At 41.0% G+C, this 26,886-nt stretch overlaps 1 protein-coding gene across 1 annotated transcript in view; it reads left to right on the forward strand.

The window, feature by feature from the left end:
• TUB (TUB bipartite transcription factor) overlaps positions 1–26,886 on the forward strand; it is a gene marked incomplete at both ends in the record, with an annotated part of 70,084 nt that overhangs the window by 13,244 nt on the left and 29,954 nt on the right. The window contains 2 exons of the mRNA XM_084263419.1: positions 17,552–17,603; positions 18,985–19,147. Of these exons, the coding sequence (XP_084119545.1) occupies positions 17,552–17,603; positions 18,985–19,147 (215 nt within the window). The remainder of the gene's footprint in view (positions 1–17,551; positions 17,604–18,984; positions 19,148–26,886) is intronic.

Consider the following 26,886-nt stretch of genomic DNA (forward strand, 5'->3'; position numbering starts at 1 on the left):
GCAACTTCAGACACAAGTTTAAAAGAAAAACAAAACCAAAAAAGGATGGTGACAAGCCCTTTCCTGTAATGGTTTGTCACTGATGGCACAGCACCTGAACAGCTGTTTGTTCAGTGAAAACTCTTTACTTCCTATTCTTCCAGCCTTCACTTTGCAACAAGTTAAACACAAGCTTCAGCCAGCCTCCTGACAAATAGATCTGTGTGTTTTACTGTGCTGCTGTATCCACAAAAAGTGCTGATAAACTTTGCTGTACTGTTGGTCAACACATAGCAGGTAATCTGATCTACTTCAGCTGCGATCCGTTTAGACACACAAAACCAAAGATGGTTTATCTCTAGACTGCTTAAGACACATTGGAGCAAATTAAATTATGCTTGATTTCATTTTTGAAAAATAGAAAGCACAAAATCCAAGACCTGTAATATCTTGAATTACCTCAGGACCTGTTTCTGCCCTGCTTAAACAAATCTGCTGCAAAGAGTGTGGCTCTCAGCGGCGATGCCTCTCTAAAGCTGCTTCAGCTTCCACATGAGAACTGGAGGTGGGTTTATACAGACTTGTAAAGTTTTATTATTAAAACATTCAGGACGGTAAACAGTTTGCACTTTTTCTAAATACATGTAAAGTGATATTTACAAAAAGCTTGATTCTGGTTGTTCTTTCTGTCTTGAAGCTCTTTATGTCAAGTTGTAAACACATAGTACTTCTCATAATATAACTGAGTGTTGAAGATATGCTTAAACTCTGTGGGTTGCACCCAAGGGTTCAGCATGAGGCCATCGTTCATTTATCCTTTAGAAAAGAAATAAGGGAATAAGAAAAACAAAAACCCCAAACCCAGTGATACCCATTCTTCTGTACATCGGAATTATGTTTTATAAAGGAGAGTTTATCTAGGCTATGCAGTAAGTAGAGACTCAGTAGATTTTTCCTGTATTATTTCTAGCCAATTAACTTATCTTTGTCTTTCTGTGGTTTCATAATATGTGCCAATCTTCAAGAAAAGCAAAGAAAAAGACAAGAGAAACAATTTTGGTCTTAATTGGTAAATGAACTGCAGTGTTCTCAGTATCTGCATTTAGCATGAAAACAGCCATTAGAATTGCAGATTTTGCTATCCATTTTGTTTCGGTGAACTGACAAATGGACGGTTTGTAATCCTATACAATTATAATCCGATTCTAAAGAACTGTAATTTCTACTGATATCTAAAAGTATATCATTTGAGTGTAAATTTTCAGCACGCTCTGTGCAGGGATTAATGGCACAGCCTTAATGAGAATTAAGGATTCTGCTTAAATCCTTAGATACCGTGCTGTGATTCTCTCTTTCCTCTATTTTGAAAGGTCAAATTACACTGAAAATCTGTAGTAGTAAATGACTGGCAAAGAATGCTGCATTGCTGTGTGACAGCTCTTCTTTGGTTTATAAAACATGGAACCCTGTTTGCTTAGCAATTGTCACATTGAGGGAGAAGAATAATACTTAACTCAAGTAAGATCAGTTTAAAAAAACAGTAGGTTGGATAAATGCTGGGGGATTTTTTGTGGGGTTTTTTTTTTTTGTTTTTAATCTAACACCTTTGGATTTTTTGTTACAGTTAGGGATGGCAGCTGCTTGCCAATTTCAGAAAAAAACTCAGCCCTAACGTCTACACATATTTTTAAATCTAATTATCTTCTGCATGCTTTATTTTAAAGAAAAGCTTGCTCTTTTGCATGTAAAATATTTGTGCAAATCCTAGGAGTTTTCAAATCCATCAGAAAAAGCATCTTACTCCTTTTGTCCTCTTTCTTTTTTTCTTTTTTTTTTTCTTTCTCCTTGTTTACTATTTGATGGAACCAGTAAATATTTGACAAGCCGTTTAAAAAACAAAGATAAAAGTAATGTCTTGTCATTAGCCTTTTCTTTTGGCATTCACGATTTCACATGTTAAAGCTTTAATTTTGCAGATACTTAGCCAATTGAGCGATCCACCTGCTCAAATGGCAGTATTCATAGCCAGCAATAGGTTTATATTAGTTTGTTCAGGATCAGAACCCTAAAAATTAGGTGGCTTGCTTGTATAAGACTGGTTTCTGCTTTCTTGTAGTGAATGTAGTGAAAATATATTTCTAGTCTGTAATCTATTGCATGGAGGACCACTGGGGGGTCTCATATGGTACCATGCGGTCTGTTCATGGGAAGATGCTTTTTGGTAAAGGTAGTTGCAGTTAGAAATATGAATCAGTTGGGTCATGATAATTAGCTCTTAATTTTCCAGTTATTTGATAACCATGTCAACTCTAAGTTGTATTAAATGTTTTTTTTTCTATTTTTCCATTTATCTATCACTACAGTAAGTCGTATCACACAGCTCTTTGTAGCTTCATACATATATTACAAAGTATTGAGAGAGCAATCCAGAGTAGTAATTATTAAGCTAACATTGGAGGTGGCTTGACCAGAACCAAAGACACTTGTTAATCTTAATCAGTTAGAGGTTGCATTGCCAGGTTAGTTTGGGTTTCACATTTGCTGAAATAGTAATGGCTTATACTGCATCTGGAACAACACTGGGGGAGAATCCCAAGGTGCAACCCCTTCTCTGTATTGCATGTACTCTACCTTCCATAGTTTTGAATAATTTCCCATTTCTGATGTACACGTGCTTTCTGGTTGCTGCCCTTGTGAACTAAGAATTTTTCAAGTGTGCTGCATTGCCATGAGATTCTGATGGAAGATTTGATTAAAGACTTCCTGGCTTAACATATTAGCTTGATAGTTGATTTCAACTTAAAATTTTACCCATCAGGTAGGTAAGTTTGTGTGTTTTCACGATTCGTGCCAGGACCGGTCATCCTAGTTCCTGGGATCTTTCTTACATCAAGACAGACAGTTGCAACCTTGGGAACTAAAGCTTTGTGTGAGGATGTAACAGAAATGGAGTAGAAAGATCACAGGGTACATTTCCAGTAACTGCTAGAGTTTTCTGAGTGGACAGGCATTGTTTTGCACTGTATTATTGTGACAGAATTTTGATGACAGAAATAGGCAATTTGAATGGCTGTAGTCTTGCTATTGTGTGGCACAGGAAGAGCCCAGGCCTGTTTTAACTTCCTAATATCATTTCCTCCAGCATGCTTACTTGGGTAAAAGGTGCTTTGTGATTGTCAGATGTAACAGAAACAGTCACCATGTAGTCCAGAAGAAGTTAACAGTCAAGACTGTGGTGATTCATAATGAAGACGGAAATAAAAATATTCTGATAACAAATATTCGATCTGTTTTACATTTGACTAATTTATTTGAAATACTTAGAGCTGATATGCTAAACTAGGTAGATAAATTCAAATTGGTGAGCACAGTGAATATGTATGAAAATAACAAATAATTAAAATTAATGCAATGTACATATCTCTGTTGCTTACTAAGAACATTGCATAACAGTACTGAGATAGTTACTTGATGTGACATTTCCAAGTATTTAGAAATGCAGTGAATGCATGTTATTATTAAAAGGACTATTTTTTTGCCAATTTGAAATGCAGAAATGTATGCCAGCATATTTGGGGTTAAATAAAGTATGGCCAGAATACAGAGGTGTGGTATAATGGCACAAGTTTTTTCCTAAAATGTGTTCAAAAGTAGTATTTGTTCATTTTCCTAATCTGTTTTATGACATGAGATTCTACATAGTATTATTCCTTGTTAAGCTTTTCCATCCTCCTGCTTATTTTCTCTCTCCCACTTTTTTTTTTTTAAACTAGAGAAAGTTGGAAACTGGCATAGGCTGATATTTGCAAGGAGGAGCTCAGCTTCCTTGGCTGATAAATGTGCAGAGATGGAGGAAAATCCCTTCTTGTTGCAAAAAGGGGGGAAAAAAGGCTGATATGAGAGATATGGATTTGATGTATAGACTGCTTGATGGATTGAGGGGCTGGATGGTTGCATCTTGAGAGTAGTGGTCAATGGCTGTGATGAGTGGTGTTCCTCAGGTCTGTATGGGGACTAGTGTTCTTCAGCATCTTTACCAGCGACAGAGGCAGTGGGATCGAGTGCACCCTCAGCAAGTTTGCAGATCACACCAAGCTGTGTGGTGCAGTTGACATGCCTGAGGGATGGAACACCATGCACAAGAACTTGGACAACCCCAAGGACTGGGCCCATATAAACCTCATGAGGTTTAGCAAGGTCAAAGGCAAGGTCTTCCATGAGGGTTGGGGCAACCCCCAGTATCAAGACAGGCTGGGGGATAAGGGAAATGAGAGCAGCCCTGAGGAGCAGGACTTGGGGGTACTGGTAGATGAAAAGCTGGACATGAGCATGAGCACATGGCAATGTGCACTTGCAACCCAGAAAGCCAATTGTATCCTGGGCTGCATCAAAAGAAGTGTGGCTGGCACGTCAAGGGCCTCTCTCCTCTGTTGTGGTGGGTCCCCACCTGCAGTACTGTGTCCAGCTCGGAGATCCTTAGTGCAAGACATGGACCTATTGGAGTAGACCCAGAGGAGGGCTGCAAAAATGAAGACAGGCTGAGGACACTCCAGGGAGACCTTATTGTGGCCTTTCTTTTGCTTTAAAGGGAGATGATGAGAAAGACAGGGACTTTTTGTAGGGCCTGTAGTGATAGGACAAGGAGTAAGGGTGTTAAACTGAAAAGGTAGAAGATTCAGGCTGGGTATAAGGAAGGAACATTTTATGGTGAGGGTGGTGAAACATTGGAACAGTATCCAGAGAGGTTGTAGATGCTCTATCCCTGGAAACAAACATTCTGTTACAATGTATACCTTTCTCCTCTGCCCATAGAGAATAATATATAATGGAGATAATTTTACCAGCTGTGTCCTAGAACTGTTGGACTTTGCCTGACAGTAGTTTCACTTGTGTTGCCTCCTTTCCAAAGCTGCACTCTTCCATCACAGTGCCTGGACTGAATAATATCTTTGAAAGGGAATTGCTTGCAGGGAAGAAAGGTCTTCTTATGGCTGAAGGGAGGAATTTTATTTCTTAATAATCTCAAACATCCAGAAAATCTAACAAGGGTTAGAGACTTTATTTGCTGTACTGTAGTTTCAGCAGTTTCCTATAATAATATATAGTAATATTGACATAATATTATCACCCGGTTATTTTGCATACTGCTAGTGAAGGGAAGGGGGAGAGATTTCATTATAATTTTCTGATTTATCGCCTGAAAATAATTCATGAAGAAAACTGAATCCTAGAAAAGTTTTATCAGGCAGAATTCCTCAGGGAAGTTCTTCGGTTGCTTACCCACCTAGCCCCACAGCAGCCTCCACAATGGAAGACCCATCTCATGGGCTTCTCACTCTGTATTCTGTAGCCGCCAATGCTCCTGGGACCTTCCATGTCACCGATTTTGGCAGTCAGGCAAGTGGACAGGCATAGGATTAGAGATGCCAAGGCTGCTGGGGCTCAGTTCTGATAGGTGTCTTTTCTATTCTACAGAAAAATCTATTGCTTTTTGTTTTCTTTCTGATTTATAGATTATGTGAATTTTAGGATGTCAGATTTCAAAACCCTGGGGGCTGATCAATATAATGGAATTATTTTTCTCTGACCAGCCCTGCCATTGTCACAGGCAGGAGCCTGTAGCGGTGATCTGCCACAGCTTTATGGGGTAGAGCCCCCTCCAGTTCTCCAAAGACCAGAATTATTGAGTGGAGGCCAAGAGTATAGGATGGGTTCAATAGTCTCATTGGTGTTTGCTGTGCCAAGAAACCTCTGAGTATGGATGCCAGTCCTCGAGTGGTTTCCTACATACTGGATCATGTACCATAAAGGAATCATTTACTGTGCAGCACCATCCAATTACCTGTCTTCAGGAGTTTATCATTAGAAATTTCCACCTCAAAGGGTTTAGTGGGAATACTTTTATGAGACTGAATTAACATGGTTGGGGATCAGGACTCATGTGTGCAGATCATACTCTGTGGAATACCTTGTCTGCATAAAGCGCTGTTAGGAATAATGACGTAGTTGTAATTACTAGGTACAAAATCTAGGGCAAATGGTGTTTGCAACTTTTGCCAATCTTGAGACCCTTATCATCTACTCAGGCCCCAGGATCTGACAAACTCATCTTTCCACTGCAAATGTTGCCCACCGTTGTCAGAATTTGCTACTTCTATAGAAGGTAACTGCAGAGAATGAGCTCAAACTGAAATTAAGTATCTGCTTTCTTCAGTTCCAGCAAAAGAGTACTAGATTGGACTGTAAAGATGGTGTGTGTGGGGGGAAAGTGACAAAATATTTTGTTTCAGGGTTAGTATTTATCATGAAATGACACATCTTCCCTTAGAAACTATATTCCATAGAAACTGTAAAATCACCTGTAAAAAGGAAAAGTGAGCTTGGCTGTTTAACTTCACTAGCATTTCCCATCAGAGTTGTAATTCTTACTGTATTTTTCTTCACATTTGATTGCTCTAGCAGCTAAGGGAGACTAGGTAATCTCTTCCACCTTTACATTTTCAATAAATTGCTATCTTAATTTTACTGTTCCTTTAAAAAATCCAATAAATACAAGTGTATCTTTATCCTATCCTCTCCTAAATGCATAGGTAGGCAGTAGGATCTGATAGTAAGTTGCTGCACTAGAGAACTACCTCAGATACCATCTGTTTCTGCAGCAGTGTATTTGATATACGCATTTGTGCCTGTGTTTACACGCCTTCTGCAGGGAGAAGCCTGGCTGAACACCTGCGTTGGGATCAGTGTTTTGTTTATTAAATACTTCACAATAATACTATTTCTTTAAAGGCCAGCATTGTTTTTAGGTTAGCTACTGTACCTGCAATGCTTCATTCTTGCATCACGAAGGTGTTTCAAAGAGGAGTTAAGACTTGTTTGTTAATCTCATTTTACAGGTGTCTTGGAAGGTTGTAGTGTTGGATGTGGAACAGGTCCGGTAGGCTGCCAGCTGGACAAAACCATGTGTCATAGAACAGGTGTGAGAGAGGGAGGGAAAGGAGCCAGCAGCCGCCTTATGCAGGTTTTCTCTTGGTTGCAGTGGTTCACAGTCTTTTCCACATAAGAATTGCAGAGGTCTGCTCTAGGTGACACCTTTTACCAGCGGAATGGAAGAGTCGTCGTGGTCCTCTGAGGTCTAGGTGCAGAACTCATTGTGCAGTGTATGTGCAAGTGCGCTCTCCTTATCCAGGAAACACTTTTCCTTAGTTTCTGCTTATTTAATTTACTGTTTGTGGTGGTCAGATGCTCTCTACATTAATGGCTTGGTGCTTGTGCATGTATTTTGCTGTCTTAATGGTTGAGTTCAGTCAAATTTTGGTGCTGAAGGAGAAATCAAACTGACTGTTAGGGCTGGATCTTCCCTGTGGCTGGCAGCAGCGCCTTCTCAATAACCGCACTTCCTGAAAGTCAAGTCATTTGTCATCTGGATCCATCTGCATTGCAGGTAGTGTATCTCCAGGTCAGGGTTTGTTTTTTCCTTCCCAATTCGCTCCTATTCAGGCACTTCTCATCGATCTACTTTAAATACAACATTAGCATAGCTCACTTAATACCCAAAGGCTATCGTGTGTTTGTGCTCCATCATTCCTGTTTATTAAATTCACCTTTCTCTTCTGGAACATAGATTTTCTTTCTAATGTTGTGTTCAGTTTGTGTCTATTGAGGGAGGGCAAGAAATAGCTTGTCCATCCACCCTTCCCTTAGGTGTTATTTTCATTACCTGCAATTTACTGCTTTGTCTTATCTTATTTACCTCTGTGTAATTGCAGAGAATGAATCTATACAAACATTAGTTCAGCTGATCTTTCCAGGGCCATAGTGGCAGCTCTGTAGTTCAGGTTGTTGTTTTAAACGTGCAGAGTTCTTTAGAAAACAGTTTTGCTCCTCTTCTCGTTAGATCTCTTCTAGACCATCTTTGCTGAAAGCTGTCAGCCTGGACACTTCAGGTCCTAAATTGTAGTTTCTTTTTCCCAGCAACTTCAGTTTTGTTACTGGAAAATGAATAACGGTTTTCTGATTGAACTTAAGGCTGGATCTCATTAACACAAAGCAGATCTACGTTATCAGTAGAGCTCCTGTTGTTCTCTTCAGCGCTGAGAGTCTGTTGGGCTGTTTGTTCTTGGTGAGTGCTTGCTGTATATATCCTGTAATACACATCTTCCAATATATTTGAACTCGACTCTGATGATATTTTAAATAACGTATTATGAGTGAAACATTTAGAAGACTTGATTTGTACCATTTCTGTTGGTTTCTTGTACCCCTGAAGTTGTAGCAACTGGAGATCTGTTTTGGTGAACTGGGCTAATTAAAATGGAGCAAAAATACAGTTACATGGTCATGATGAAGATTTGGTGGAAGTTTAGCTCAATATTTATGCAGAATTAACTAAAAATTATGAATCTGTGTTCCTGTTACATTTTCTTTTACTTAATCCACTTGTATAATCTGCCACCTAGCTCGGTTGGGGCACTGATGTTTAAGTTCCATGTGACATCCGAAAGGAGAACATTGTTCACAGAATCTGGAAGAGGACTCTGGAGTTTTTCAGTGCAATGTCCTGTTCACAGCACGGTCAGTTTGGAGGTCAGGCCAGGCTGCACAGGACTGTATTCATCTGGGTCTTGAAAATGCCAAGGACAGAGACTGCACAACCTTTCCAGACCGTCTGGTATTTGAATGCTGTCTTTCCAAAGCTATCCCTTTTCCAGGCTGAACAAGACCAGCTCCCTCACCCTCTCCTCACAGGAGAACAACTCCAGCTCCCAGACCTCCTTGCTTGCCCCCCTTTGGGCTTGTCTCCAGATGATCAACATCTTTCTTGTACCAAAGGACACAAAGCTGGGTGTAGTTTTCGATACGGGGTCTCACAAGTGCAGAGAAAAGGAAGGATGTTAAATCAGTTCCCTTGACCTAATGGCCATGCTCCTGTCAGTACAGGCCAGGTTGCTGTTGGCTGCCTCTGCTGCCAGGACACACTGCTGGCTCATGTCCAGCTTGCTGTCTGCCAAGAACCCGGGTCCTCTTTGGCCAGGCAATCCCCAGCCTGTATCATTGCAGGGGAGTCTTCCTTCCTAAGTGCAGGGCTTTGTGTTTGCCCCTGCTCAGTCCCACAAGGCTCCTCCTGTTGGCCTGTCCCTCCAGCCTGTCAGAGTCCCTCTGGACAACAGCCCTGCCCCTAGAACATTCACTAACCCTCTCCCAACTTCTCATCTCTGCAAATGTGATAAGGGGGATCTTAGTTGTCTCCTCCAGGTCCTTGAGAAGGATGTTCTGTCTTGACAAGGTACAAGTACTTAACCGTATGACAGAGGAGAGATGGAAGAGAAAAATACCAACAAAGACTGTCTGCGTTGACTTACTGGAAAAATAAGTGCTTAAAAGGTGCAGTTTTTTTGTTCTTTTTAAATCCCCAAAACAGAGCTGTTGAACAGACCTGAGTGGCATAGATCTTAGTTTACAAAGGACATTTAGACAAAACTTACTGAAGCAAATAGGACTGGGAAGGTCTCATTCATTTACTGACTTTTAAGCTACTTTGCCAACCAGGATTTGAAAAGAAAATAAAGCACTTGGTTCTGTAATTATTTGTGTAGCTACAAATTCAGCCTCTGCTTTTAGCCATCTACCCTGCAGGCATTGCTTTTAGTGCTGTTTGGATCGCTGGCACAACGTGTGATCCTCTCTGTCTTCCTGGGTTTTGTGGCTGGCTCGATGCTGATAATTCTGATACAAATATCTGGGTTCATACTCCTGCCTTCCTCCATCCTAATTCTTTCTAAGGGTCTTCAGAGCAGCTGCATGGGCAGGAGAAGCAAGCTGTGTTCCTGTACAGGCGTGCTTCCATTTACTATGTAAAGTAGGAGTGATTTGGAAATGAAGAATTTCCCTCTGGTTGAGGTAGGGGAGGTCCAGGAGTGGCTCAAAGGGATTAATGCACAGAAATCCATGGGCCCAGATGGGATGCATCCACGTGTGCTGAGGGATCTGGCGGAGGTGATTGCTGAGCCGCTCGCTATCATCTTCAACAGGTCTTGGAGAACAGGAGAAGTGCCTGAAGACTGGAGGATAGCCAATGTCACCCCGGTCTTTAAAAAGGGCAAGAAGGAGGAACCTAGTAACTATAGGCCAGTCAGCCTCACTTCTGTCCCTGGAAAGGTGATGGAACAGCTTGTTCTGGACGCCATCTCTAAGCAATTGGAAGAGAAGAAGGTCATGAGGAGTAGTCAGCATGGATTCACCAAGGGGAAATCGTGCTCGACCAATCTCATAGCCTTCTATGATCTCATCACCAGCTGGGTAGATGGAGGGAGAGCAGTGGTTGTCATCTACCTTGACTTCAGCAAGGCCTTTGATACTGTCTCCCATGACATCCTGATAGCAAAGCTGAGAGAGCATGGGATAGATGAGTGGACAGTGAGGTGGGTTGAGAATTGGCTGTCAGACTGAACCCAGAGGGTTGTGATTCGTGGAGCAGAATCTGACTGTAGACCTGTGACTAGCGGTGTTCCCCAGGGCTCAATGTTGGGTCCAGTCCTGTTCAATATCTTCATTGACGACCTTGATGAGGGAATAGCATCCACCCTCAGCAAGTACACTGATGATACAAAGCTGGGAGGAGTGGCTGACATGCAGGAACACTGTGCTGCCATCCAGACAGACCTGGACAGGCTGGAGGGCTGGGAAGGGAGAAATCAGATGAGATTCAACAAAAGCAAGTGTAGAGTCTTGTATCTGGGAAGGAATGACTGCTTGTATCAGTACAGGCTGGGGGATGACCTGCTGGAGGAGAGCTCAGTGGAGAAGGACGTGGGGGTCCTGGTTGATGACAGGTTGGCCATGAGCCAGCAGTGTGTCCTGGGGGCTAAGAGAGCCAATGGGATCCTGGGGTGCATCCGCAGGAGTGTAGCCAGCAGGTCAAAGAAGGTGATCCTCCCCCTCTACTCTGCCCTGGTCAGGCCCCACCTGGAGTATTGTGTCCAGTTCTGGGCTCCCTGGTATAAAAAGGACAGGGATCTCCTGGAGAGAGCCCAGAGAAGGGCTACGAAGATGATTAAGGGCCTGGAGCATCTCCCCTATGAGGAAAGGCTGAGTAAATTGGGACTGTTCAGCCTTGAGAAGAGAAGACTAAGGGGGCACCTAATTAAAGTCTATAATTATCTTAAGCAGGGGTTGCAGGGGGAAATGGCCAGCCCCTTTTCAGTGGTCTGTGGAGGCAGGACAAGGGGCAATGGCTGCAAGTTGGAGCACAGGAAGTTCTGCACCAACATGTGGAAGAACTTTTTCCCAGTGAGGGTGACAGAGCCCTGGGACAGGCTGCCCAGGGAGGTGGTGGAGTCTCCTTCTCTGGAGATATTCAAGACCCGCCTGGACACCTATCTGTGCAATATGAGCTGGGGAGCTGCTTTGGCAGGGGGGTTGGACCCGATGATCTCTGGAGGTCCCTTCCAACCCCTACAATTCTATGATTCTATGATTCACAGGGAAACAGTTTTATTCCTCTGAAGCTTCACATGAAGAAATGCAGTAGTTGAGGTGCCTGTACTGTGCTGGTCAGCTTAGGGGTAACTGATGGGTGTACCAGTAGTGGCAGGCTGTTCTGTTATTGTCTCCATGATACGAATATGGTGTGGGAAAAAATCCATGAGTTTCTGCTGTTGGCAGAAGAAAGGCAATGTCCTTGAGCTGCTCCTCAGTGATGGCACAGGAAAGTAAGTTATTTTACCATAAAGATAGTAACTGCACATTTTGCTCTAAATCAGATGACTGAGCAATTGCTTTGGGATCAGAAAACCTTCATGATTCCTAGCATGAGGGGAGCCCTCGCAGTCTTTCAGAGCAATTTAATTTAAAAGTCTTTGATTAGAGTGTGTGTCTGATATAATAATGTTCTCCCAAGAGGCTTCTGGTGAGCTCAGCATATGGTGCATGTGGGGGAGCTGACTTCATTTTATGTGGGGACTTGCATGTGGTGGTGCTTTATAGAGACTGCTGGCTTTGCTGGTGAGGAATTGGTTGAATTTCTCGTTTGAAGAACCTGTGTGTCATTCCCTGAGGAGCATGACTTCAGCCTGCAGGGCTCTGACACTGTTACTGGGCTTTTACAGGAGCGTTTCATCAGTGCTGCTGGAAAGCTTGTTCCTAGCAGCTTAACAGTAACATTATCCAGAGCACGTTAGCTTTATGGAACTACAGAGATTTTATGTAAGTATAGAGATTATAGGGAAGTGTAATTGGGTGAATATGACAGATGGTATCCAGTAAGCCAAGTGCTATCTCTGCAGGAATTTTATTTCGTATGTTTTTAGAGACTTTGTAATGTTCAAAAGGCACATTACACCCATTCTTGTCCTTTTGATTCAGCCTTGTTCTAAAAGATCCTGTAACCCCCTTCTACTGATAGAGCAACATACCAACTTTCTTTAGAGCAGAAAGTGCATGGAAAAGATCTGAGTTATCTTGAAGCCTGGTCTGGTATGGTGTATTTTATTATTTTTTCCTATCTGGTTTGGTCATCTACTGTTTCTGAATTGCAGCTGACAAAATGGCAGAAGAAACTTGAGATGAACATATCTCTTCTAATTTTCCATTGCATCTGGTTTAGTGTTTTAAATGGAAGTTATGTTTTCTTATCCAATTCCTCATCTTTTTATAACGCATACAATTTTCCCTGACTCTGTAAATTCAAAGTGGTTTAGCTCCAGCCGGCAGCGAAGCACCACGCAGCAGTGAGAGGGGGAGGAGAATTAGAAGGAAGAAAAGGTAAAACTCATGGGCTGGGACAGGGACAGTTTGCTGAAGCAGCAAAGGAGGAGGAAAACAACATGAGTACTTACAAAAGACTATACAAAGCGGATGATACACATCGCAGTTTGCTCACCACTCAGAGCCTGATGCCCATCCAGTCCCCTTTCTATACTAAGCGTGATGTGATATGGTATGGAATACGCCTTTGGCTAGTTGGGGTCAGCTGTCCTGGCTGTGTCCTCTCCCAGCTGCTTGTGAAAATTAACTCTATCCCAGCCAAAAACCTGGACAGAAAGTTTAGTGGTAGCATATGTCTGTCTTTGATCAGGAACACTTCTTAGTGCAACTACTGCTGGGCTGCAGAGTGGTGATAGATGTGATTTTGGACCTTTGTCCTGGCAAAAAAAAGTTATTGGCATGAAAAATGTTCCTTTATGAAGCCATGTCAGGAAGGAAAAAAACATTGTCCTATTTGTCAGCAGAGACAATAGAACCGCTTTTCTGTGTCAGGCTTTTTCTTTTAAAAAAACAGATAAAATCAGTGACTACATGCATCATGCACATCCTAATTAAAAACTTTTCTTCTTAATTCTTTTTTCTTGCAAGGGTTTACTGAAGTGTGAGCAGTTTGTGTGTTCGAAGAGTAAAGGTGAAGTACTTGCTGTGAAATGTGTTATTTGAATTAAGGCCTTTCTGATTTTACTTAAATTGAAATCAGTCCACATGGTGTTACAGTAAAATGTAGGAAGATGTTGATTTACAGAAGCTCCTGCCTTCATCTCAGAAGTAAGTTGTAGAGCTGCCTGTAATCATGAATCTTTGTCTTTAAAGCCCGATTGGTCTTGGGTTTCTCCCTAAATGATTTTTAAGGAATAAAAATTATGAAGAGCTTAAAATACTAAAATGCTTGCTTACATTTTTGTCTTGATAACAGTATAGAAGGCCTGGTTATATTTCTGTAAATTGAATTTAATGTTGAAACTGTCTCTGTAAAACAGATTTTGTGTTTTTTAAAAGGTGGTATGAAAAGCAATACTTTGGCAAAAAGTTGATTGTTCATTTAATGTATTTCCCTTTAGAAAACAGGAGATGGGATATTTGAATCAAATCATATGTATAAAATGTGAAAATAATGCTACCTAAATTTAATATGAAAGTCTCTGTTGGCATTGCTCCAAGCTGTTAGTATGAATCTCTAAGGTATATAACTATAGGTTTAAGTCCAACATCCAGTAAACTCTGAGGAGTGGGTTTCTCAAGTTGTGCATAGATCTGTGGGTCTTCCTTGGATAATTATCTGCAAGGAAGTATGCACCAGCTCTGGTTTGTTAAATGAATTTGGGCTGGACTCGCTCTCTATGAGATTATCTGCTGTGGTGGTCCTGCCATGGTACAGCTGTAGTTTTTCTACTGTGCTGGGCCTTTGGTCTCTGACCATCCCAGTTATTTGGACCGCTGAGTAACAAAACCATGTCCACCTCTGAAACTATGCAGAATAGGCTGGTTCCTCTACATTTACTCAGCTCTTCCAGAGGAAAGAGCAATTGATATCTGTTCCTTTCAATGACCAGGAAATGCAAAAGGTGCACTTCTGCTCCTAGACTTTTGTGTTTTCCAAAGAAATAAAAGGAGGATTCTCTGCATTCAACTCTTGAACCCAGGAGCATCTGCCAGGGCGCACAGACTGCCAGATGCTGTGGCAAGATTGTCTGCTGCCTCTTCCTGCAAGCCTTCACTCAAGTTGAGAAGGGGTCAGAAGGATCAGTGGTGATAACACACTTGCATCTCAGACCCTGCTGCAGATGTTTTCTTGAGGCAGTGAGAGTCAGGACCTGATGGATTGCTGTGGAAACAAAGCTCATTATTTTCATTATTTGTTTATTTCCAATGTGATAGCCATTTATGGCACATCTTGGGACTCACCCAGTCTCCAGAGAGCTCTTCCATCGAAAGTCAGGGAATGTGAAGTACTGGCTGCCAATCAGCAACTCCAAGGTCTTCCAATCCCGTAGAAAACATGAGCAAAGCACACACAGTCTGGAATTAGAGTGCTCTGCTATTCCAGCAGAAGAGTACACAGGCTAACTTGGACCCTTGTGTAACAATTATTTAGGTGTGAAGAAAGGACCAACCTGCAGCTTTTCACTGATACTGTCATTGCGTAGCTGTTAAAATAGACAGAGTTGGTGCTAATCAGATTACTTTTAAGGCCATTTTTACACTGTGAAGGATTAATGAGTGTGGTGTATCTGTCTGGTGGGAGTAAGGCCATCTAGTACCAGACCAGTAATCTAGAGGGGGCGAGAGTTGTTGAAGTAACTGTATTCATCTGAACCTTGGTATCAGTGAAGAAAGCTGGAGTTCAATTTTAGCTGTTGAATGTTATGGCTTAAATAATGCAAGGCTTGTAGCTAATGCATATTTACAAAAGGATTGTGGAAAACAACTGAGAACTTTATAAAATATGAAGTGAGAGAATGAAGAGCCTGGAAGTTCCAGACAAGCTTGTCAGACGGTTTTCAAGACATGCTGCTTTTGGTGTCAGCTTTGATTGCATATATTCAGAGGCTTTACAAACAACGTCTTGCAGTAGAAGGGCAATATGGAGAGGTGTTTTAGCATTACAGCACCCGAGTTTTTTGGATGGAGGTTCATTTTTTGGCGGTCCTTTGGCACGTCTGATAGTTTTGCATTCGTGGTGTGCTGAATCAATGCAAGTCACGCCCTTCCTTTGCCTGGTGTTTGCTGTGATGTTACTTAAACAGCCACATTTACCATGGTAAGGTTGGATATAAAGAGACCTGAGGGAGCTCTGCTTCTTTACCTGAATCTGAATTTAGCTGTTTGTGGCTTCCTAGGGAGTCACAGAGAAGGTTTAGACCCGACCGAGGACGGTTCCCTGCTCCCTTGTTCCACGCAGTGTTATGCCAGAATACGATGTGGTGGGAAAGCAGAGGAAGAGCCACACGTGGAGCAAACCATGTTGTGATACAGAATTTAGAATTATAGCCAATCCATCATCATGCTGAAAACCATTATATCTATGTAAAGATAATTACTGAACTGGTGGTTTATGGGTATGTCTGAGAAGTGCAGATATATGGCTCGTATAACATCTGAGGGAGTCAGGATAGTTGATTTATACAGCAGAAGATGGGAAGAGATCAGAGTTTTCTCCTTCCCTCTGCAAATGACTGTTGGAGTGAAGCAATATTGGGTCCTGAGCTCTCTGGGTAATAAGGCTGTATATGTGTTGCTGCCTCTGTATTGGCATTGTTTTGTGGCTTTGGCTTTCTTAAAACCTTGTCTTAGCTGAGGATCTGTTCAGGCCATTACTTGGACATCTTCTACTTGCTCGATTCTTCGACCAAAGATACCCTTTTGGGTAGTTTTACTTTCTAGCAGTGAGGCTGATAGGTATTGCAGTTGCAGTGAAGCACTCTTGAAAAAACCCAATATTGTATGCTGTGGGGGAATGTGTCTACTTTTTATAACTTGTTTCTGTAATTCATCAAATGAAGAATGCTTGGTGTAAAGCAGCACATTTTTCTGAGTGTGAGGGCTTTGGTTTTAGTTGGACTTTCTTTTTTTGACTTCGAGTACTGCATTACCTAAGGTACTTGTACTGCATAGTTTAATTCTGTGGAACATCTGCCTTTTGGAACACCCAACCTGAATATAAATTATAAAAGGCTGATGCTACCAATAATGCCTAATTAGGCCTTTGATAATGCTAGCATTGGAAAGGTGCCTGCATTTATTAGCTGTCCTCTCTAACTCTACTGTAAAGTCACTGTCTCCTAAAGAGAATGTGTTAATACATGGGAAGTCACAGTCTTTATGGCATTTCCATTGCAATACAGTTTGGTTGTATGTAGGTCAGAATCCAGGTTCGCTTGTCCTAGATTTTTTCTTTTTTTCCTCTAGATTGTTAAGAGTGATTATAAGAAAGGGGCTAATCTTTTCTAAAAATGTGTTGCAAGGGAGAGAAAATTAATTCTACTTGCAAGAGGCTATTTTATTTTCTATAGCACTATTTTCCTTGTAGATGATATATTACAGTTTAACAGATTTAATTATCTATGTTCAGTGCTTAACCATAATGTTCTTATAATAGAGACCTTTGTTCTCCAGAAAAATAAAGTATAGTCAGTAGTCTGATAAAATACTTCACAAAAATAATTTTCTGATGTTGATGTCATTAGTTTTTAACATCTAATTAATGAAAATGATTGAATTTGCAGGAGCTAATCTCCGAACTAGCAACAATTAGCTGACAGAAATATGTCAGTGTGCAATACTGTTTGCCTTGCTGGTCTCCAAAAGCTGCAGTGCGTGGCCGTCAGTGTGACTTTTCAGATAGTCAGGAATAAATTCTTGTTTTCAGTGTGCAAAAGATTAGACAATTAATTTTCCTAAGGTAATTTTAAATACTGCTGAGTTGCTAAGCAGCTCTCTTACACTCCTCACTTTTTATTTGCTTTATATGCAAATTTTTAATCAACCTCCTGCTGTTTACATTGACATTTTGCACTAGAAGACAGTGGAGAACATGAGCTTGCAGACCAGGGATTTCACATTTCTTTGTGAATTGGCCAAATATATATTTTTATTGAAGATATGTAAACCTGAGTTGTGCAGTGTTTTGTGGGCAGCATTTAATTTCTCTTGAGACAGCTTCTGCAGGTTAGGGCAGGTAAACTTCCATGGATCATGGTGGGAGTTTTGTATAAGTGACTCACTGGAAGAGTTTGCTCCAGTGCTTGCTGCTAGGTGTTATTTTGAGTGATGAATTTGTCCCAATTATGTACTCTTTGTTTTGCAGTGTTCTGGACGATGAGGGGAGCAGCCTGCGTCAGCAGAAGCTTGACAGGCAGGTAAGATTTTGGAGAGGGACCTTCTTGCTCTCTGAAGTCTACATCTTGGAGTAATTAAATCACTGATGTATATCTTGTAATTGATATAATATTACATCTTCTGATTAGGGAATGCGAAAGAGATGTCTGTGAAGGTTATGGCTTACTTTGAGGCATATCTTCCATTGAAATTTTTCTTACGACTCTCTTTTGAGTGATTCTCATTTCCAGTGCTTTGGACTTGTTTTAAGCTGACTTACTATCTATTTGTTACCCCTCTGAGGGACCAGAAAGAAGGTTCTAGCAGACATGCCACGAAGTTTTTTTTTATATCTTTTCCTTTTAGGTCCACGGATTTAGCCCTTGTGGCTGTAAACTTAGTGCCATTATGTTCTGTGTTGCCTATTTTGCTACTGTATGCTATATAACTTGTACAAGGAAGTGATTCGGAATCTCCTCCATGAAGTCTTACAGAATTTTGCCATCAAGTTTTAATGGTGTTTGAGGTTTTTCACTTTCCCTTTGATTTTTCTTTAGTCCCTTTTCACAAAACTTTTTTGTGTTTATAGCTAAATCTTGAGAGTTTAATTTTATGTTGTTCTATACGTTTGTTCTCCCGTGTCTGCCAGCATCTCATTTTCAAATTCAAATACTTTCTGTTTATGATATAATCTTGTAGTTGATTCTGATTGTTTTGAAGTGATGTTGAGGTGTTCCACACAACATACAGAGCTGCAAGAGCTCTCTCACCATTCTTCCACTTCAGTTTTAGTGCATCTCCTTCTAAAACAAACAAAAAAAAAATCACTGTGTGGGAGCACGGAGGTGGTAAGGTAATGGGTAATTACAATTAGCAGTTCAGTTCTCTGAGGCTGTGGAAGAGGGCACAAGGAGAGAGGTACCTATGGTGCCATAAGATGCTGACGGTTTTGATATTCAGCAGGTCTAGCTGAGAAATTCAAGTGTTTAATTAATGTTCATCTTGTGTAGTTGTTAAATTAGGCTTGTGTCCAGCCTCATCACTTAATTCTATTTTTCAGATTACCTGATCTTAATTTACAGAAATTTAAATTGGCATCTCTGCCTCATGCCCTTGCTTTACCCTCCCATTGCTTCACAGCCACCGCTCTCACACTCTTGTTTTCTCAAGCAAGATTTGAAAACTGGCCGTGTGCTCAGAAAGATCTATTTTAATTATTTGCTGTTTTCAGCAGAAGGTTTTTTAGCAGTGCGTTGGTTGGGGTGGGGTTTTTTTTGAAAGATTTCCTGTAACCCAATATCCCACTTGCCAACTGCTACCACTGGAAAACTAGAGCAGGTGTAAAGATACCCATTGTTTTTCATCACAGCTTGCTGCTGTTTGGAGTCCAGTAACAGATGCTTTTCTCTGTGTTTTCCTCAGCGCGCGCTGCTGGAGCAGAAGCAGAAGAAGAAGCGCCAGGACCCGTTAATGGTTCAGTCCAATGTGGACAGTCGCACAAGGACACGCAGAGCGAAACATTCGGAAGAACAAGCGCCCTTGGTGGAATCGTATCTCAACAGCAACAGCAGCACCATATATCATGGTATATGAGCGTGATCTGTTGCATGTGTAGTGCCTGCAAATCACAGGATGTTGCTCTCCTGGTTAATGCTAATGAGAACAAAGGTGGTTGGTTTGGGTTTTTTTAGGAAATAACTGGGGACCTGGGGACAAAGCCATCAGAACTTGGGATGCTAACCTAACAGGAGGGAGTGAGGTAACTGCCTGCTGTTTCAGTGCTGTGGGGAAGAGTGAGTGGCTTGTCCCTTCTGCCATGAATATGAATATTTAAGCATCTTCAGCCTTGGTTCCAACTGGAGTAAAGCATACGCTGTTCTACTCTGTGTGTTCCTCCATATGTAGTTTTGCTTAAACCTGACAGTGTTGATAAATTTAAAACCTGTTAACTAATTTCAGCTGAATTTCAATATAATAATTTCAAAAATACTGTGTTCTGCAAGGTGAGTGGGTAGAGAACATTTCAAGCTTGTACAACATGGTCCACACTTAAAGATTACAGAATTCAGAAAGAACAGAGGCACTTCAGGTATCACAGCCATAGGGAAAATATTACAGTGCCATTTCTGTATTGTTAGACTTAAGATAATTTAATCATCAGAAATAAATCCTAAGGAAACCAGTCATTATTTAGGTCTGTGTCCATAAGGCCCATGCTTTTTGGCCCTCTAATGAGGGTAGGTGCATTTTTTTTCTTCCCTCAGATTTTCCCTGAGGGAAGCTTGGGTAACCCTTGATCTGTACTGTGTGTCTTGTAGGTTTCATTCCAGGTTGTCGGGGAACTATAGAGGATGGTAGTTTTCAAAGTTTCTTGTTTTGCAGATCATTAGGACAAATTTGATTTGTGAGGGATTCATAAGCCTAAGCAGCAAAAGGTTTCCTTTCTCTGAGTATTGATGGGTATGTGCTACATGGAATTGGTATAAAGAAAAAAACATGTGGAAAGCATGAGCTGAAATCTACTGGTAGTGGGAATGCAGTTGGCTGTCTTCAGATTGCAGATTCTACTAGGAGACAGAGTTCTTCAGGTTCAATGTGTAAAACCCCAAACCTAAGATGTTTTTGTGATTCTACATCTGAAAAATACCCAAGCCAACCAGTATCCTAGTTTCAAACAAGCAAAAACTTAATTCATCATTCAGTTCAGCTCTCTGTGTAGTATGCTGCTCGTGCTCTAATTTTCTTTTGCCCTGTCATTTCACTTTCGGTTGGCAGTCACATCTTTCAATAAGTTGATGGCAGGTATTTTCTGGACTAAGGACTCATACTGTGAGCAGTGCAGGTTTCAGAGTCTCTAGCCCAGTTTGCAGTTGGTAGAAATTTTTGGTGTGGTTGCAGCTACAGAATTTATTGTTGGAAACTGGAAATAATACCAATTAAATGTTAAGGCTTCATTAATAATGGACTTTTTAAATCTTGTTTCTACAAGCAGGTAGGCTATCATAAGTGATTTCAGATGGAGAATTGTTTTTTCTTTTAGTTTTCTTTTAATTATGTTTTTCTAGTAAATATTAAAAACATTAGTAATATTTCTTTCTCTTCTGTCTTTCTTGCAAGGTCTGGGAAGAAAAACACTTTAAAATGAAACTAAATTTTTTTCCAGTCTGACCTAAAAAAATTGATTTATCATAGGATTTTGTTTGGGTTTTTTTTTTTTGTTGTTGTTGGTTGGTTGGTTTTGTTTGGTTTTTTAATGAATTAACCTGTATTACCAGTTGATAAAGATTTTAATTTTAACAGATCAGAGAAAAACACATTATCTTCTCTTAAACGACAGCAAATTTCATATCTGCATTGACTGAGATAAATTTTGCCACATTTTGCACCAGAGTGGACTTTCTGATTTAAGTGAGATTAACTGTGCTCTTAAGGTAAAAGTGACCTTTCCTGTAATGTTATACCACACCGTTTACTGGAATACTTACTAACTTATACTCCTTAACGCAATTTGTTCTAAATTTGTCTCTGAAACCCTTTCAATATTTCACAAGGTTTCAGAGAAGCAAAAAAAGATACAGTAATGTTTCTCAAATTCAGCCCAGAGTTTGTTAATCCCTGGGGACAGCTGTCCTCGTAGTAAACTGTGCAGTTAGCAAAAGCCAATTTAGGAGAATTTAATAACCTAGTAAAGTGTTTTATTGCCTTGTAAAATCCTTTGCTAGGAACGTTGCTTTTGAAAATATTATAAAAACTACAGAAGTGTCCTTTTTTGGTGTGGTCTTCTCTGGGAATGTGCTCAGTGTCTTAGGTAACACTGTTTGCGTGGTACACAGCTAGGTTTTGATGGCCTTTTTTAATTACAGGATTCAGCTTCAGGGGTGGCACTTCTTTTCCCCTTCAATGAAAACATTTGTATGTGGGAGTGTCGGATGCATGAGACAGCTGGGCTGTTTCTAAAGAACTATTCTGCTCTTTTCCGTTCATTTGTTTCTGTTACAGGCATGCTGATTTTAAGTTAAGAATGACTCTTTGATGGGAGTTGACGGTCTGCTGAATGAACTGCAGTGCTTGGATGAGCATGGTGGTGAAATCAATTCCTGTACTGCAAAAAGCTACAAAAAGAACACTTCTTTCCACCTATCGTCCTCTAGTCTCTTTTTTCCCTTGTACTAATTCTGTGTAGCACAAAACTACTTGTTGATTTCAACAAATAATTGGATGCCTGTGTGGAGATATGTCTATGGTACTTTGAGCAAAGTAGGTCAGCGATAACATCTCAGTGTTTCTGAGGTACTAGGCTTTCTGCATTGGGAATTTTTCTTTCATATGCTGCTATAGCTTATTCTGATGCAGCTATCTCTGCTGCAGTGATTCCCTGATGGGCATCTCTGTTCTGGAATAAAAAACTGATAAAAACTCAGAATAACTGTTGAAGTGTGGAGTAAAAAGTCAAAGTAACTTCTGCTCTGGAATAGAACCTGGTCCAGTGAGCTGTTTGTAGATGGATATAATGGAGCAGAGTATCTTGCTAGTTAAGCTGCTAGTTAAATTTTCCCATATAAGCCCATTCCTTGGCTGCTTTTGAACCTCTGCAGGGAGCTGCATGATCATTGCTGCTAGTCCTCTGGCTGCAGGTGGGTATTGCTGCTTCCAGCTTGGAGCCAAAGGGACAAACAAATAAATCGGAGATGCAGTAGGACGGAGGGATGTTAAACAAGGGCCGTGACTGAGATCAGTTGGGGCAGCTCACAAAGGGGATAATGCAGACATGGCTTTCCCGTACTTACGTTGTTCAGGATTGAAGGTTCTGGGAATGAAACTCAGAATGAAATTGAGCAGGTATACAGGAGTCTTGAGGGGTTTTCTTTTGTTAGTTTAGTAAATTACAAAATAGCTTTGTTGAAAGCAGAGTAAGGAAGAATATTGCCAGGATTGCCGTACTTTTTCCTAAATACCCTCAAAACGTTGGGGTGACACATTGATAGGATGAAATGGTGTCCCTGCCAAGTGTTACCAGCAATTCCTCTGGGTGCTGTGAGACTTTTAAGGAGATGGGTGCCCTTCCCCTGAGGAAACGGCTCTGCAGAATTCACCATGCAGAAATCTCCAGACAGATCATTTTGTCTCAGTTCCTGTCCATGTTCCAGCTACTGTAGCTTGTGAACGACTTCCATGTAATATATATATTTTAAAGCCTTTTTTTTTTTGTTGGCATTATGCTTAATTAACTCATAACAGCAAAGGTATTTGAGTTATCTGTGGCAACTGACATGAATTAGGTTGAGCAGGCCACCCTGAGAAGGAAGGAATCCTTGGCACTCCAGTCCATGAGTGGTTGGTTGAGTATTTGCGCAACGCTCACCGTCAGCATCTATAGGTCAGGTGATACCAAGCATGCAGGAGATTGCTTTTGTTACTTGCAAAGGATTATGGAGATGTATGTAGTGGGAACAGGACCTCTTGTTCTGCACATCAAGGAACTCAGGCACGGTAGCTGGAGAAATAGATTCGTGCCAGCATTTCTAGAAAAGTCTGGGGCAAAGCTGAGTATATGGAGGTATATGAGAAAAGTATTTATGCAAAATGATGAGCGCAGTGTCCTCCCCCCGTCAATTCTCCCCCCCCCCCCCCCCAAAAAAAATAAAAATGGAGTCATTAATTTAGTTTCAGGACCACACTTGTAGATTAGACCCTACATTATCTGCCTGCTGTTTCAAGCAGTAGGTATCCTCCCGTTAACTTCCACAATTTTGGTTTCAGTTGTTACTGTTACAAATAATGCCCCTCTCTCTTGTAACACCAAGCACAACTTCGTTGCTATTTCATCATAAATAGTAAAATAAGAACCAATAACAACATTTTGTATTGCTATTGCATTTACATTGTATATAAAAGACATCAGAGTCACTGGAATAAATTTAATCCTTTTGTGTAGGAGAGATCACTTACAAATTGCTTTGTCTTTGCTTTTTCTATATTGCTTATTTTTGATTTGGTGTCCTTCATAAGGACATACTGCTATCTGTTTGTTTATAAAGATTTTATTAAATTTTGGTTGCCATTCAGTAATGCCTCACAGTACCATCTGCAGGGTTGTTTTCATGTACCACTTTCTTCGTGAAGTTGTTTGAAAACCTGGACAAACATTTTGGCCTGATTATGACATTGCAAAATTCTGCTGTGAGCATAGTTCTTTTGAGTCTGGATTGCAAACACATATTGAGCGTTCCTGGAGCCAAGTAGCATGCAGAGATACACTAGTTACTGCAACAATTTAATTACTTTATTTGATTACATTTAATGCAAATGATGAAAGCCCGTTTTTACGGAGAAGAGTAATTTTACTTCTGTGAAAATGGTGAATTTCCATCGGGGAGTGATTTTTCTTTTCACAGCACTGAGAAAGGCAGAGATTTGAATGAGTGCCAGATATGCTTTCATTAATATTGCCATACTTTGTTGCAGCTGTGGCTTTTTTTTTTTAAGACATAAAATTAAAAATGTTTTCAATTAGATACTCTCAGGGTAATTTTCATGGCAACTTCCAATTTAGAGATTTAGATTAACCATGTGTAAAATGACAAAATTACTTTCTTACTTTCCTCCTTTGACATTTGGCAGCACATCTAGATGTAATGGTTGTGTGGTGTGTTGATCAGACTTCTGATGACAAGTCATAGCTCTGGATTGTTAAATTTGATGTGCCGTTCTGCTCCGTACCGTGAATGATGGGGGAGAGTTCTCTGATGACTACCAGGCTGTCAACTTTGTAAGATGACATCAGTTGACTTGCAAATATATGGCTTTTTTAAATGAAAGGTTCATCAAACCAGCATCTCGCCATCCCTGTTTTCCACTGACCTTGAAATGAGAAGGTATTAGTTTATTTTTTGAAGATAGCAAGGAATGTTCTGTGCACAAGACTATTAATACTGAGAGATCAGGCAGCACTCCAAGTATCATGTGGGCAAAATACTTAACTTCCAATAAGCATATATTCTGAAATCTCCCTTTCAGCCGCAGCTTCTTCACCTTAAAGCATCTTTGATTTATCAGCAATCCTTACTGTGCTAGGACATTTCCAACGTAAACAAACTAACCCAGCAGCAAGGATCAGAGAGCAGCGGGTAGCAAGTGGCTTAAAGGCCTTTTTGTGCTTCTTGGTACTGAAAGATTTGAGAAGGAATGTTAGGGGCAATTGCTCAAAATTGCTTGAAAAACTCTCTCTGCTATAACGTTCTAGTTGAGGTATCTTTACTTTCAGTTACTACTTCACAACTAGCCATTATTTTCTGCCCACAACCATCTTGGTGCCTGGGAGCAGCAGGCGCCAGGAGGTGCAGCTGCCCCAGCACAGGCAGTGCCCGCGCAGACAGAGCACCATCCCACATCTCTCAACATGGCGGACAGAGCCACACACTGATAATGGGATCCTTGGCAGTCCCAGATGCAGTGACGGATGAACCGGGTCCGGGCCCCTCCAGGGTGCTGCTCCAGGTAGAAAGGAGATGGGGCCAGGAGACATGGCTGCAGTGTGTACACATGGGGGTCCATCAAGCAAACAAAGTACCTACAGCATATAAGCTTCCCCTGGGTTAGACACAGCCAATGCCGGTCGGCTCAAAGATCGGACCTGCTGCTGACCAAGGCCCAGACAATCAGTGACAGTCGTGGTGCCTCTGGGATAACGTACTTAAAACAGGGGTGGGGGAGGAAAGGGCAGGGGGCTGACATCCCCCTGTGCTGCTGGGGGTGAGTAGGTAGGGAGACCTGGAGTAAAGCTTAGCCCAGGAAGAAGAGACAGGTGGAGGGAGGTGTTTTAAGATTTGATTTTATTTCTCATTGCTCTGCTCGGTTTTGCTTGGGTAACAGATGATTTTTTTTGTTGAGTTTGTTTTGCCTGTGACATTAATTGCTGAATGATTTCTCCTTGTCCTTATCTCTACCCAAGAGCATTTTGGTGTATGTTCTCTCCCCTGTTCAGCTGAGGATTGACAGTGATAGAGCAGCTTTGGGGGCATGTGGCCTTCAGACAGGGCCAACCCACCACAGGCAGTGTGTGGGTGGAAGCCCCCAGGGAGCTCATCAGGGCAATTGAAACCTACTTGTGCCCTTAGGGCCCCAATACACAAAATAATTAAAGAGGGTTTTCATGGGTAATTTTAGCTTTCCTTATTAGTTGTCTGCTTTCCCAGAGAGTCTAATGCATTGCTATTGACCCTTCATTTCACATGCTCGGTTTCCTTTCCCCGTCAGACGGCAGATATCTGGGGGTTAAGCAGACTCTCTTGTTTAATTCGTTCCTTTGTTCTTTGAGATCTCCATAGAGCAGAGAGCTTTTGCTGATGCCCTTAAGCAGCACCAGGTTCTCGCAGACACGTGCTTCCTTTTCCTCAGCTCACTCCCATTCAGTTCCACTTAGGGGTATTTTCATCTTTGCAAAATCGGCCTGATCAACACATCCGTGTTAGGTACAGAAACTGCAAGAAACCATAGGGAACTTATGGGCAATATAATATTTTGGGAATCTGGAATCTGACTGTATGTTTCTAGTTGCGGGCATAATACTTTTGATTATAAGCATTTTGAAGCAGAATTTGAATCTTCATATGGGATTAAATAGCACCTAATGTACCAGGATCTTTGCACTAATTCAGGTCCTGGTATTTAACTAACTTTATTTAAAGCTAATAAAAATGCTTCGTTACATTGTACAATATATGCTGGGCTTGCCCAGAATATTTCAGAACACTGCTTCAGAATGTTTCTAATACAATCCAGTGTCTTTTAGATGATTGTAAAAGTGCCAGGCTGGTTCAGAATCTAAGCTGATTAAATAAAAGTGAGAATGAACAAAAGCCCCAACAAGCAGCAACATTCACTAAGGCTAGAACTTCACAGAGTAAAACAGCAAGCTGCTCTTACAGTGATACACAACAGCGTCTTGTGCAACAGTGAAAAAGAAAACCAGTTTCTGTTGGTTTGTTGAGGTACACCCTGACAGCACTGCAGTTTGTCTTTCTTTGCGTGATACACATTCTGGATATCAGTTCTACTGTTGAGAAGGTGTTGGTAACAAGAATTAATATTTGCTTTATACAGCCGAGCCGATGATTGCATCACATACCTCCTCATCGGGTTCAGCCTCTTTCTACTTGAGATGTTTTCCAGACAGACTGCACACATTTTTAATGTATCCATTCAATTATTTATTTTGGGGGTAATTTTTCACTCGCTTCATTCTTCGCATAATGTACTGTTCAAAACCACTTCTTTTAGCACATGGCATTTCTAAGTGATAGGGATAGTGAAGGGATGATTCAT

Source organism: Gallinula chloropus (genome assembly GCF_964237585.1).
Source record: "Gallinula chloropus genome assembly, chromosome: 4".
Classification (NCBI taxonomy): domain Eukaryota; kingdom Metazoa; phylum Chordata; class Aves; order Gruiformes; family Rallidae; genus Gallinula; species Gallinula chloropus.